Below are 14,848 nucleotides of genomic sequence, written 5' to 3'. Positions count from 1 at the left end.
CATTTTCGAGGTTGTCGGGCACAAATGGTGAGTTCACATGTTCCAGTAAGTCCATTCAGAGTTAGCTGAAAGAGCTTCACACCACTTTTTAAACAGGCGCCCAAATCAAGCGCCTTGAAAAAGAAACATGCATAGCTACGGTGTTGTATATACATGAAGTGTGTCCAAATCTTGGTACAGTATTTGCAGGAAAAACTTGCAGGAAAACTTGCCTGTTGTGCTTTATCTGAACAACGCATAGCCTAAAAAGTCACATTAATAATTTAACCCGTCTCATGATATTTACATTTTGTTTACATGATGTTAAAGAGTAGCCACATTAGGTTTATTCAAGTAATAATGGAAACCTTGAACTAATTTTGGATAACATGATTCTACTTGTACTATATTTTTTCCTATATGTACAGGAATGTCAACCAGTGACTCATATTTGTAATATATATATATATATATATATATATATATATATATATATATATATATATATATATATATATATATATATATAATTTATATTTTTTTAGACATCATTTTTTCTCCTTAGTGATATACAATGATATACATACAATGATATACAGTATTGTATATGCGCTCTCTCTCTCTCTCTACACAAACACACACATATATGTATATACAGTATATATATATATATATATATATATATATATATATATATATATATATATATAATTTAATATATATATATATATATATATATATATATATATATATATATATATATATATATATATATATATATATATATATATATATATAGATATATATATATATATATAGATATATATATATAGATATATATAATTTATATTTTTTTATACATCATTTTTTCTCCTTAGTGATATACAATGATATACATACAATGATATACAGTATTGTATATGCGCTCTCTCTCTCTCTCGCTACACAAACACACACATATATGTATATACAGTATATATATATATATATATATATATATATATATATATATATATATATATATATATATATATATATATATATATATATATATATATGCAGAATTACATTCCTTATCTGCCAGGAACTATATTTTTCTCAAGGAACAGTGCAGTTTACTTATTGCAGATGTCTAAACAGTAACCACAAGACAGAAACCACTCCTATAACTATCCTTTTTATAAGTGCCACAGGTTTTTTGATAACAAACTCCCGATTTCCTAGGCTCAACCTATTTCATACTTAAAGGAGAATGTAATTAGAACAATCCCTTCACACACAGTCACTAAAATTCAGACCCTTGGAACTTAATCTACTACTGTATTTAAAAGTCAGATATGTATGCATGTCATGTGATGGATGATGACTGTTCTCCAGGAACAACGAAGATCTCACTTTACTGGTAAAAAAAAAAAAGTCAAAGGTCTTATACAACGTATTACTTGTAAAGCAGCTTCTCACATACAGGCGGCACTAGAATGCTGGAATATAAGTGAAGAAGTTTGTTGTGCTCCTTTAAAAGACCTGGTGTCCTTTATCAGAAGATATAAGCATCAAGAAGCCAATCTCTGCAGTCATAAGAACAACCATGTTTTGGCTTAGATTTGATCTGAGTGCAGGCAGAAGATCATGATGTAAGTGACAGTCCTTGGCTCAGTTTGTTCTAGAAGATTTGGGGGCACATGCTCCAATCCTGCCTCTCTTTGGCCTCCCAGTATCCTCCCCTGTAGATGTAGCCATTTTCTCCTGTTGTTTCATTGGTTCTCTTCTCGAACCAAAGGGGCTGGTACACCTCCGCTTCCTGCCCTGCACACACCCATCATAAACCCAGATTGATAAGTGTCCAACCACACTATTTAGACAGAACTGAGCTATGTGGTTCTTTCTAGTGCACAGACGCAAATCTAATGTGCTAATACTAAGCACCTAGAATGGCAATAGTAATTGTTGATATGTGCTGGTTGCTGTTAAACTGAAATAAAATACTGTACATCTATGGTTAAATATTGAGGTTAAAATAATACATAGATAGGCTCGGCGACGCAGTGGTTAGCACATCCGCCTCACAGTTTAGGGACCCGAGTTCAAGTCCACCTCATTCTGGCCTTCCAGTGTGGAGTTTGCATGTTCTCCCCGAGCCCGGATGGATTCTCTCTGGCTTCCTCCCACACTCCAAAAACATGCATGGGAGGTGTATTGGACATATTACATTGTCCTTTGATCTGACTGGGTTTGTGAATGGTTGTTTTTCTCTGTGTGCCCTGCAATTGGCTGGCACTAGTTCAGGGTGTCCCCAGCCTACTGCTCATAGACAACTGGCATAGGCACCAGCAGGCCTGCGACTCTAATGAGGATACGCGGATATGCGGCGACTGAAAATGGATAGATGGATGGATGACTGAATAATGCATAGATGATAGAGTTAAAGTGTGTATGTGAAATACATATGCAAAATTGTTTATTGTAATAACTAAATAGTTTAATTGCTGCAATTTTGTATAGTGTTTTTAAATGAGGTAAATAGTAGTATTTATAATAATAACTAATTATAATTTGAAGTATATCTGTGTGGCCCGATACCAAAGAGCTTACCATTGGTTTGGGGCTACTGTTTAAGAGTCCTCGATGCACCTGACCTAGCATTCATGTTTCTGTAATGTGGGAAGAAGCAGGAGTAGAAAGCCCACACAAGCACAGAGCGAGAACATGCAAAGTCCACACGGCAAGACCGAAATCCCAAAACCTCCAAACTATATAGTAGAAGTGCTAACCACTAGTCTGTCGAGTGAACAGATTCAGAGATGAAAATACTGGCAGAAAGTCTTACCAGAAGGGTGGAAGCTGTTTTATCTGGAAAATGAAGATTCGTTTCATAATGCCACATATCACCAAAACCGCAGTCAATTTTTTTTTTCGTACAGTATATTATAAAAGCAGTATTTGTACTATCCAATTTTAGTACAATGTACCGTATAATAGAGTATATTTAATGGGCTCACCTTCCTCCAGGGCCTGCAAGTTTTGGACCTCTCTCCTCTTCCTCTCAAGCCTCTGACATTCCTCCAGACGCTGTTTCTGGGTGTTGGCTTCATCCCACAGGCCGGCTTCCATCAGTCGCTGATCTGGACGCATGCGGCTGTCGGTGGGCGCTACCCCCTCCTCTGGTTCATTCAGAGTCAAAGCCAAGGCGGAGAAATAATGCATGTTCTCGGCATTGTCCCTAAGGGAGTGAAAGTGAAGATGATGTGAGAAACATGTAGTCATAGCAGAGAAAGTGAGAATGATTGTGAAAGAGCATACGGGAGAGGGTACTTCTTCCACAACAGTTTTGGCTGAAGAGTCTGATAAACTGTCTTTTGTTTGCCTTCTGAGCCTCCGCTCCCTTGACTGCTATCCACTACTTTAGCGCTTTCCATCTTTTCATCCCACGTTCCTGACAGGATATAATGTGCCGTGCCGTCCTTGTCCTCCACCACACCCGTCACCTTGAAAACAAAATGACGGCAGTTACATCTCTGCATACGTTTGTGAGTCTTCCCAGGTCACGGGCATGCTGTCTGGCATACTTTGCGCGGGACGTCTCTGGAGAAGTAGCTGTATGGAGAGAACTTGAGATGGCAGGTATCCTTGGTGGTGGTATTCACAATATCGATGTCCCCGGACTGTCACAAACAAGAAATGTGAGGAGAAATATGTTCACATTGCAATGTTATATGTTCACATTACAAATATTCAATTAGTCTTCATGAATAATTTTCGGAATCTGAACAAAAATAAATAAATATATTAATAAACGCTACCTGATCAATCCAAAGTTTCCCCACGATAATATTGTGAACTGTTGAAGTCACTTTGCTCCACACGTAGTGGTTCCCGCTCGAGTGGAACTGCATGTGAATCTTTCCTATTGTGGATAAAAAGACGCGGAGATGCAAATGTAGCAGTGTTTTAAAATGTAAAAAATGGTGGCGCACCACTTAATCCCCAGAGGTAAAAAGCAAATTAGTTTCTCACTTTTTTAAAATTCTTATTTATCGGATAATAAACAAATAAAATGATTCAGATTGATTCGTGGTCAGCTGAATACAAGTGTGAATGGCAAGCATAAGAAAGAATAAATTTGCAAATGTATTACTGTTCTATAAAATGCTTGCAGAATGTACTACTTTGTACCAAAACTGTAAAATCTATCAAATCAAAATGATTAAATCATAAACACTCTAATATATAATTGTTTATCATTAGATCCGATGCATTTATTACAACCGTTATTTTTAATATTGGTTAAAAAATACAAATCAATAAAAATAAATACAGATGTCCAGAAAAACATGAGTTCCAACACTCTGTTTTGAGGATCTGGCAATATCGTGTCCCATTTTGATACGTCGACAATGAATTAAGGAAAGAAAAAATATCTATCGAAATGGTCTTTTTTTGCTTATTTTTAATGTTTTCATTAAAAAAAAAAAAAACACACATTTTATGTGGCAAATGAAGCAGTGTTTTAAACCCACTATCTGAAAACATTGAAGTGTGTTAACTTTCACTGCTTCTGGCTGTGGTGTCATGTTGTGTATGATACCCATTTTTTTTCTTTTGGCAATATCTTCTTTTGGTGGTATTTGTATACTTTTCTAGGCCTTAAAATAAAACACCAAAAAATTCCCCTGCCAGTTCTGATTAGCTGAAAATGATGTGACTGGGCCCGATTTCTCATCCCAAAATAATAAATGTAATGAATTGGTAAATGACAAAATACCCAAAATGTCTAATTAGTTTTAAAATGTTTATTATTACAGTATTGTTAGATAATTTCATTTCCCTAACTCCTTTCCTTCACTGTATTCCTTTTAAAAGGAAAACGTAGATTTCAACTTGCAATTATGGATCATGTCTGACGTCTGACCTTGTGTTGAAAGGTATTAAAACATAAGCATAGGGATCATGCGTCTTACCCAATGGCATGACAGAGATGTACTTCCCACGGAACTTGCTGTCAATTGTGATGTGTTGCCACAGGGTCCATCCTCGCTCCGAGGTGACGTGGTGAGCAGCAGCTGGCGGGTGATGACTCACCTGGGAGTACAAGAAACAAGGTGACAGTCAAGTAACATACATTATTCTAAAACACATAACATTATTCTTTTTTTATCAATACGTATTTCTTTTCAAACACAGAGAACATTTAATTATCTTTGGTGGTGTGCAGAAATCACTGGTGAAAATGAAAACTTTTCAGTTGAAAACTGGTCTAAATCAAGGTTTAGTTCCAATTTTGACCTGTAGGGCCCAGCGATGTGCACAGTGATGGCTGTGCTAATGCAGCTATAGACCTTTAAAGACGCAGTGTGTAAGTGGCGCTCCTCATGTAATACAGTTAGCGTATATTAAGAAAATGTTGATATGATAAAACATTTACATGCTATTGAAATGTATTTCCACACACTCCATTTGTCTTTTGAAGTAGTGAGTTAATTTTCAATCATGTACCTGGAATGCGGCTATTTTTGGGACGTTGACCCACCTGCTCACAGATGGAGCGGTAGCCGTATTCCTGCAGACGGTCAAGCTCATAGGTCTCTCCCAGGAGAGGGTTGAAGGGTTTGGATGTGCGATGGGTGGTGGTGGAGTAAGAGGAGACGGAGAAGGCGGCCACCAGGCACATCTGCTCCAGGGAGGAGTCGCAGCGAGCCGCCCGGTCCAGGAGCTCGCTGTACTCCACGTCCTCGGTCAGACGCTGTAGCATCGACAGCGGTTCGTTGAAATTGACCTTTGGTCGACCAGAAAGACAGAAGGCATCTGATTAAGGCGATTTGAATGACATTTATGGTTGTAGATTGTATTCTGCGCTTTTACAGGCATGGGTATCTTTGACAAGTCTTTCCCAATACAATTCTTCATGATGCTCCACAGGTTGAGGGAGTAATTGGGTTTGTCAGGAATGCGGCTGCGTCTTGTTCTGCGTAACTGCGTGTGGTTTGAGTCTGAGGTGTCCTGAAAAAAAAAAAGTAAATAAATAAACAAAAGGCTGGCACAAAGCTGTTTACACTGCTGTGTCTTAAAGGGGCTTACATTCTCATTAAGAGTCCAGTCAGTGGGGACTCCGCCACTCATTATACTCTGACTACTCCCTGAGCGCCTGAGACAAAGAATTGTCTTGGTGAAGAAAGATTGAAAGAAAGACAGATTCATTTAGAATGGACACAAAGTCTAACCTGTGCTGGGTTTGAGCATTCACGGTGATGAATGACGGCGCATCCTCCATGGCGTCAAAAAATTCATCATTCTCATCACTCTCATCCACCTCATGAGCTCTCTGCACACCTGCAGAGAAATTTGGGGCAGCAAAACAACGCAAGCTATTTCTCTCATGTTGTGATGTTCAAAATACAGCTACTGTATTGTATATCAACAGGACCTATAGGGATTTTCTTTTTAGAATTATGCTTTTTATTAGCTAGAAAGGTGGGCATTTTTTTCAGGAGTACATCTTGACAGTGGCACACTGGAAACAAATGTGAGTGGAGAATAGGTTACATTTATTGCAAGTATAGCAGTATTAACTTGAATTATTATAACAATTACATTGGTCAAAACGGCAAATTTGCCTTTTAGTGTCCCAAAACATATTTTTGATGCTGATTTAAACAAATGTAACTTTTTTTCCCACCCCAACAGGATTTTGAGATATCTTTAGTTAAATTTTAAAGCTGAACCTTAAAAGGCTTGCGCAATATGGATTTTACAATGTGATGTGAGGTTAGTGTTTCTCAACCTTTTTTTAGTGATGTACCACCTTTGAAATATCTTTTCAGCCAAATACCGTTTAATAAACCAGTGTCTGATTTATTAAACTTTAGAGTGTTTCAAAACTCACTTGCATTGGTCCACAAAAAATAATCAACCTAAAGTGTCCATTAGGATCATAGAAGAAATCTGCTATCAAAAAGAAATAATTATTAATAAATATTTTTCCACAAAAAAACATCAATATAAAGTGTCAGACCTGTTCTAAAAAAATGTTATAAATGTAAAGCGTCGTGCTTTGGGGTTTATTTTCCTGTTCACAAAAATAAATAATTAACTGAATTATTAATGAATATTTGTCCACAAAAAATACTCAACATAAAGTGTCAGACCTGTTCTCCAAAAGAAATAATTATGAATAAATAATTGTCCACAGAAAAATATGCAACTTAAGCTGTCCTCTTTTGTGATCATAGTAGAGATGTGTTCACAAAAATAAATCATTAACTTGAGGTAATGAGTGGTGGCACGTTACAAATTGGATCAAACCATTCAAGTATGGGGAAAATCTGGCTTTTTACATTTAGGAATTGAATAAACTACTTAACATAAAATATGTTTTATGAACGTATATTTTCCTGAAACAAATAATTAATTCAATAATTATTTATAAAGGATTTTTTTGCATGCTTGTTTGTTTATTCAGAGTACCCCCTGAAGTTCCTTGAAGTACCCCCAGGGGTACCCGTTCCCCCATTTGACAACCACTGCAACTCAACTATGGCATTTCAAAAACAATATTTCATTCAATCACTATGTGTGTTCATTGTCATTAATACTATGATGAGTTTTAGTATTATTTCATCTGGCTGAAAAATAGACTTATTAATTGAGAAAAGTCAAGAAGGGGTAGGATTTAATAAGTCGAGAAATCTTCCCACCCCCTTCTCCCTGCATAAAACGTTTCTTCTATGCATTTGCTTTTCACAAAGGTGAGTAGGTTTTCATCAGTGAGTGTATACTAAAGAACGGAAGAAAGAAGAACCATAACGTAACCGTGACACAAATCCATTTTTGTGCCTTATGTGTGTCTTACCTGTGTATGAGGTGGGCTTCTCCCTCCAGGCCGTCTCCAGGCTATTGTGCTGTTTGGCTAGCTGCTCAATGGTGGTCTCCAGATAGTGACGTTGCTCTTGCTCATGCTGAAGGGTTTTCTGCCACCTCCGGTTTTGAGACTGTGCTACATCCAGGAAGTCACGACAAGCCTAATGTATGACCACAACACGCAAGTCAGACGACACGCCCCCCCGTCCACCTCAGAGAGAGAGGAGCAGCTAACGAGGGGCTACGGGCTCACACTTACATTGATCATAGCATTGGAGGTGATGCGGAAGAGGGCGGCTCGCTCGTTGACGGTCTTCAGTTTATCCGTGCCGTCGACGCTCCCGCGGATATCCTCATATTCGCTGAGGGAACGCTGAAGGGCGGCGCCGTGCTTTCCAATCAGCTCGTTACAGGTGCTCAGGTCATCCAGCTTGCTGGCCAGCGTCTTCAGCGTGCTTTGGCTTAAGACTCGAGCGTCGTGTGGGCCGGGACTTCCGTCATCTCCTGAGTCATCTGCTCAGAAATGGCAAAAGCAACTTTTGTATTTTGACCAAATGGGTCAAGGTGAATTCACAGACAGGAAAAGAAGGACACTAATGTCAAGGCAAAGCTTGAGAATTAGTGCTCAATGTGAGCAGTCACAGTGGTCTGTTGTCATTTGCCATACTTTGAGCAGATTTAGAGTGAGGACAGTGATGTGATATCCGGGCAAGCTAAGGCAGCGTTTATAAGAACCAGGGCACTCATTTTATATTGCAACCCCCCCCCCAAAAAAAAAGAGATTGTCACAAAAATATCTATCTTGTCTTATCTTGTCTCAACTTAGTCAAACTATCTCACTCAGTGTGAAATTGGGCCTTTTTGCTTTGGTTTGAATGAAACCTCAAGAGTTCTTTTGCTCCATTTAATTTTGATTGCGATAAGGCTCACAGGACAAAATACAGGCATGTGGAAGAAAACACTACACTGCCCATCCCAGATGCGCCACGCTTTTATATGAGGGGGGAAAGCGTTGAATGAACATGGTTGCCTTGGAAACATAAGTCTGTGCAGTCAGGATGGTTGGCTATTTTTAGAATTGGGGGGAGATGACGCAGTCCATTTAGCCTCCACCCTTTTTTTCTCAGAGACTCTATCAGTCACAGGGATTCTGAAAGCAGGGCATGTGGGCTGGATGACTCTGGATCTACTCAGTGAGGATCCAGTATCAGACAGACAGTCATCATTTTCTTAACGGCTTGTCATCACAAGGGCCCCGGGCTTGTTGGTGCCTATCCCAGCTGTCTTTGGTAGGTGGGGTACACCCTGAACTGGTTGCCAGGCAATTGCAGGGCACACAGTGACAAACAACCATTCACAATCACAAACACACCTAAGAACAATTTGGAGTGTCGAAAAAACCTCCTGTGCATTTGCCATTACATAGCAAAAAGTAAGGTGGAATTGAAATGCATATGATTCGGACAGAAGTTGAGTTGGAGATGCTTCTGTGCCATTGGTGACTCACAAGTGTAAGCACACCCACAGTTGATAGATTCAGCATCACTATGGACACGCGTGGGAGGATAGAATCAAAGTTGGATTCTAACAAGCTGAATGAAAATTTACTGTAGCATAACCACAGCATTTTTTTTATATTGTTACTTTATATTCTCCGATGAAGTCATTAGTTCTTGCCACAATTTTAATAGGTATCCACAATATGGGCTTGAATGTCTGAACTCTGGAAAGATGTGCAAAAACAGCTTTGGTATTGAATGGGTTAAGTCTAAAATGATTCCAAACTTACAACTTTGAGCTGTTTTGAGCTAGTCTAAAATCTTGTTTACAGTACTTTGGGTCACCGAATACCCATATGTGCCAGGGGTGTGCAAACGAATACGACTGAACGCCTATTGGGGCATAATGCGGCACTACCAAATCCACAAACATGATAAATGGGACAAATTCAAGTACGAAATATAAGATTTGCCATTTTCAAGTTGAGTGCAGCGTACCTTCGACTACTGTCCACTGAACAGCTTTAAATGCTTTAATTTCATATTACGGTCAAATTCACCCTTATTTTGATCTACTTTGCTGTGTTGTATTAACTATCAAAAGTGCTTCGCCATTCAAAGACAATAACAGCGCCGATTGATGCTAAAATGCAGTAGGCACATTAATTTTAGGAACGTAATCAGTACATGAGACTTTTTTATCTATGTAGTTAAATGCAATAATCTGCATTAAGTAATGCTAAAATGTAAAATATTCACATTAAAAATGTATGCAAAAAATAATAAACAATAAATAATTCAATCAACAACACAAAACCTCCGGCTTTAAATAAATGACTAGTGTTTGCTAACTACTGCATTACGTTCATGAGTGGAAATACAAAGCAGCAATTCCACATGCATCCAAAAACAAACAGATGCCCATAGCCTCCATTGTAAATCCTTAATCTTTCCTGAGCAGCAAGCAATTAACTGGTTACTTACAAGGTGACTTTCATTGGGAAGTCTGCACGCATGCCGCCTTATTACCAGCCTGTGTGCCGAACGATATTTTGAATGAAAATCTTCCTGCTCTCTCTCTCCTCTCATTTTTGCCCCTTTTCTGCCTACTGAAGGGGAGGCGGAGCCTTAAGCAAGGTCATTCATTCATTCTTGTTGTCGTCATAGTGGAGCACATCAGGGTGGGGGAGAGGAAGTATATACGAGGGAGTGTGTACGTCATCGTAGAATTACATGGATTTTTATTACACTACATCACGCGTCAGGGTCAAACATCCCATCAAGAAATGATTGCTGTGCTAGACGGTGTTAAGGACAAACATGATGGAGTAAAGGTTTGTTAGCTCCATATCACTTTAGAACACCCTTGACTTGTCCTGCTTGAACAACACTACCCTCTTGTGTCCGGCCAACAATACACAGTAACGTAACGTGTTTCCCTTGTGGCTAAAATCAGTCAAAAATCTCAAGAAGCCTTTTCAGAATATCTTGCTAAAGTATGCTACCTAAAAGTAAGACAAGCCTCCCCTTCTTATTAAAAGATGTCTTTTCTTTTTTCTATTTGAATCACAACGAAATTGCTAGCTCATCTCTTGGCCAAAGACAACAGACAATGGCTACACCTTACACATGACTCCAACATTTTAGGCTTTCTGGATTTAAAATAAATAACAATAATAATAAACAAGCAGAGTAAGATCTGCACTATTTATTGATGAGTCCAAAGCAGTTGGGCCTTAATTACTGGAGAACTTACCATGTCTGAAAGATCTAGATGTGTTTAGTTTAATGAGCTCACATCTACATTGTAATGGCGTTACTCAAGATTCCATCTTAGGCCCACTAAAATTACTGAAGGCAAGCCATTAATTTCTTTGTTCTCTTGTAAGCGGGCACGTGATGTTTTCAAAGGTTTTAGTAGGCAAAAGTAGAGATGCACAAATATATTTGGGTGACAATTCCTCAGTTTTCAGAAATGATATGAAACATAAGTTAAGTGTCTTAGAATGAACTAACTGTCTCCTGGTTTGTGTTATCCAGAAGGAATCAATTTACAGAATACGCTAACATGGATTGAAATATTTCAAATGAATGCCAATTTTATCTTCCTCAACAAAAACTACTCCATGTTTTTTTGTGAAGAATTGAATACCTTGACATCAGAATGCTAGAGTTCAGGAATTATTCATGCTTTGTGTAATTTGATGGATAAAAAAGGCACTGAGATGTTGAGACACTAAGATACTGTAAATTTTGAACTTTATGATGCAGCTCTATGATGAATATTTGGGGTATTTGGATATCCTATTTAACATTTTAATCAAATATCACTATTTTTCGTTTTTGTATCACTTTTTTTTCTATCATTTACTTGAAAAATAGCAGCACATTCCTTTGCTCTTCCTCCTCCTCCATATGTCTCCCTATAATTTTTAGTCCGTGAGATGAATTTGCGGACTGAAAAAGTAAAACTGACTCAGCATGGTTTGGTAAAATGTAATTAGCAGTAAAGGTAACTGTCAGGCTGTCAGCATCAAAGTGTGCAGACTCATTTACGTCTATCACGTCAGTCTGTATGGAGCACTTGAATGTTGCAAATGGCTAATTTATGCGTGACGCAGCTCTGACGTAGCTCTGGTACCCAAGCTACTGCTAAGTACTGGCAACAGGCGTATGATATCAATGTCAATGTCAGCGTAATGAAGTTGCTTTATAGCACCCTGAATTGACCATTAAATGTGATTTCATAACAACATTGTGCTTTTTGTATCAAGAGTCGGGAGCAACAAACTAAGCATACAAAGGTACATATATCTATATATTATTCAGTAAACTAAGATTCATTTTGAAGTTGGCCTCCTCACCATGTTTGGGTGTGTTTTACTGTCATGTCGAGCATTAACTATTGTTTTTGCGATTGGCTTGATATTTTCTGTCGGACATATACATTAATAAGTGGTTATCCAGGGCAAAAAGAATGACTTGAGCATTTTTTTTCACAGAGGTACTCGAGTTGACTCTTTTCACCCCAGAACACTTGCATGACATTCCTAAAACGTTATCTATTCACAGCTGTGCGTCACTCATTTGCCTTTCACAGCACTTTCAAGGACAGTGGTAACTACAGTGGACAGTTTTTCCAAACATTTCTGTTGTGTATGAATGACACTTAAAAAAAACCCTAAAAATCCTGAAAAAGTCTTATGTTGGGGTATCATAATTTGTGTATGAAAGAAACAAATTGAGCTGGCATAGGATCCATCTCTTTTACAGTGAGTGGGTAGTAGAGGTTGTGGGGGGATAATACTCGAGTCTAATCCATACATATTAAACCATACTGTCAGTGTGAACGCATGAAATCATAACACCGACTGAGGCTTACCAGAGTGATGAATGAGAGCATTGGCGTTGATTTTGGCCTGCTGCAGGGTTGAAAACCAGTGCTGACACTCTGCTTCAGAAGTGGCCTTCAGGTGGTAGCTCCTTCCACCATTGGTTATTAGCAAGTGGCACGCATCGCCCAGTTCAATTTGAGCGGCTGCCAGGGGGATTGTGCCTCGGCAGGTGTGCCCCATCTCTGCCTGTGTTCTGTAAAAAACAACACAAATAAGAGTTCCATTGAATGCCTTTTTAACCCAATCACTGCCAGTCCAGTTAATGGATTTTTGACTCATACGGCTGTCAATGGAAATGTGGGAAGTAACGTATTCATGGTCACCCCTGTAAAAATGGATCTTTGGTGTCTACAGCCATCAATGACAGTGAATGAGGTATTGCGCATATTCTTTTTTTACTTAAAAAAAAGTGTAATCATAATTTACACAATCAGGATCTTGGAGTCAATCATCAATCAGCAAGTTAAATAACTGCTCAGACCAGAAAATGGAACACATAAATCTTTTTAAATAAACCTTGCTTATGTAATGTACAGTGGCGTGGAATAGCCAAAATTTGAATAGTGGACACCCACTGAAATGAAATTAATCAACAATGTTCCCTTGTTTGACAGAGGGGTTTCGTTCCCCAAAATACTCGCAGTAACTGAAATCTGTGAAGCAGAGATTGAGTTTTTCTTTTCTTTCCTTTTTTTTTTTGGGGGGGGGGGATTGTTAACTTTTTAAAGTTTTTTGTATTGAAAACAATTACATAAAATAGACATTTTCAATATATGGTTCTACTTTGGACTAAAATACAGTGTAAAGAAAAATATTGATGTGAATCTGCAATTCGATGACATAAGGGATCTATCTATCTATCTATCTATCTATCTGTCTGTCTGTCTGTCTGTCTGTCTGTCTGTCTGTCTGTCTGTCTCTCTCTCTCTCTCTCTCGCCACTGTTGGCTGTCAAATCTAATTATTTCACAAACATTAAAAATTTCCCAATAAAGTTGGATAACGTCATTCATAGTTATTAACTGTTAAATTAAATACGTAACATAGAGCTATTAATTTTACGGGAATATTTGAAGGGTATGATAATTGTTTTTTTTTTTTTAATAATTTAGTTAGATCCTTGATAAATAAATAAAAAGTGGAATTAGTTAAGAAGCCCAAAGCCTGTTATAACGACCTTCACACAGCCTCTTTTCAGTACCTGTAATAGGACAGCAGGCCGTTGCTGAGGACAAACCACCGCCTCTGATATCCCTTCAAGTAGTTGGTCCATTTAAAAAGCCAGCCCTTGTGGGTGTCCAGACGCGGAAGCTGGATCCCCGGGAGAGTCGGGGAGGGTAAACTCCTCACCAGCTCATCCATGGCTTCTTCCGGAAAATAAACGCCGCTAGGAGCCGTTCGCCGCCTTCCCCAGATGAGCCCAGCTGTGCACCGAAGCTAACACCGGATGCTAACCGCAGCTAGCCTGCAGCTGGACGAAACGAGACATGTCCCTCAGGGAGGGGAGGATAATCTAACGCCAGGTTTTCGAGATACGACAGCAACTTGCATTGACATCCGGTGTGAAAGTGCACACTCCCTAACCACGAGCACTTTGACGACTAACGTTGTATGTAATGATGAGCCCATGACGTTGCCATTTAATGGTGGTAGCAGGTGCATGGCGATCTTTTCAGGGGACAAAACCAAGTGGAAAAGGAGACTGAAAATGGGAAAATGTCGGACTCTTGTAATATGAAAATTAAAATTTGGATGCAATATATTCAAGGAAAATTTATACGGCGCCGTTACAATTAATTTAAATTTATAGTCAGTTTAGCAGTCATCTGAAGCGATGTGGTTTATTTTGCGACATTTTGTCAGATTACGGCACAGGCATGGCTTGAAGCCTTACTTTATTTTTAGACAACTCATCAAACTTCATATTCCATTTTTTCTGTTGTTATCCTTAAAAAAAGAAAGAAAACTGTTAAAATAAATATCTTGATTATGCATTGTGTTGGTGGATCATTGCTACGGAATTAAATATATGGTCCTCTCAATGCTAGGAAACCAATGTCAATTGATGGTGGCCTGGACACAGTCTATTGCTGGCTCTATCTAGCCGTTCAAGCCGAAATAT

The 14,848-nt window shown here is 38.5% G+C and overlaps 1 protein-coding gene across 4 annotated transcripts; it reads right to left on the bottom strand.

Annotated features, from left to right (window-relative positions):
* Window positions 1-770: 770 nt before the first annotated feature.
* osbp2a (oxysterol binding protein 2a) lies at window positions 771-14,371 on the bottom strand. Of its 4 annotated transcripts, XM_088434777.1 has the most exons (15): window positions 13,928-14,368; window positions 12,715-12,920; window positions 8,093-8,346; window positions 7,826-7,994; window positions 6,198-6,306; window positions 6,055-6,121; window positions 5,839-5,976; window positions 5,507-5,752; window positions 4,938-5,058; window positions 3,780-3,883; window positions 3,546-3,641; window positions 3,280-3,464; window positions 2,979-3,199; window positions 2,807-2,829; window positions 772-1,785 (listed from the first exon to the last, which is right to left on the bottom strand). In XM_088434777.1, exons 1-15 carry the CDS (start codon window positions 14,086-14,088, stop codon window positions 1,633-1,635), a joined length of 2,253 nt encoding a protein of 750 aa, XP_088290903.1. In that variant the 5' UTR covers window positions 14,089-14,368; the 3' UTR covers window positions 772-1,632. The 4 variants fall into 4 exon arrangements, with proteins under 4 accessions (XP_088290901.1, XP_088290903.1, XP_088290902.1 ...); XM_088434775.1 differs by having other exon boundaries at window positions 771-1,785; window positions 5,839-6,121; window positions 13,928-14,371; XM_088434778.1 differs by lacking the exon at window positions 2,807-2,829 and having other exon boundaries at window positions 773-1,785; window positions 13,928-14,359.
* Window positions 14,372-14,848: the final 477 nt, after the last annotated feature.

Source organism: Hippichthys cyanospilos, chromosome 15, assembly GCF_059441005.1.
Source record: "Hippichthys cyanospilos isolate Australia breed blue-spotted pipefish chromosome 15, RoL_Hcya_1.0, whole genome shotgun sequence".
In the NCBI taxonomy this organism is placed as follows: Eukaryota; Metazoa; Chordata; class Actinopteri; order Syngnathiformes; family Syngnathidae; genus Hippichthys; species Hippichthys cyanospilos.
The sequence above is the reverse complement of the archived record's forward strand: the minus strand, read 5'-3'. Positions and strand labels throughout refer to the sequence as shown.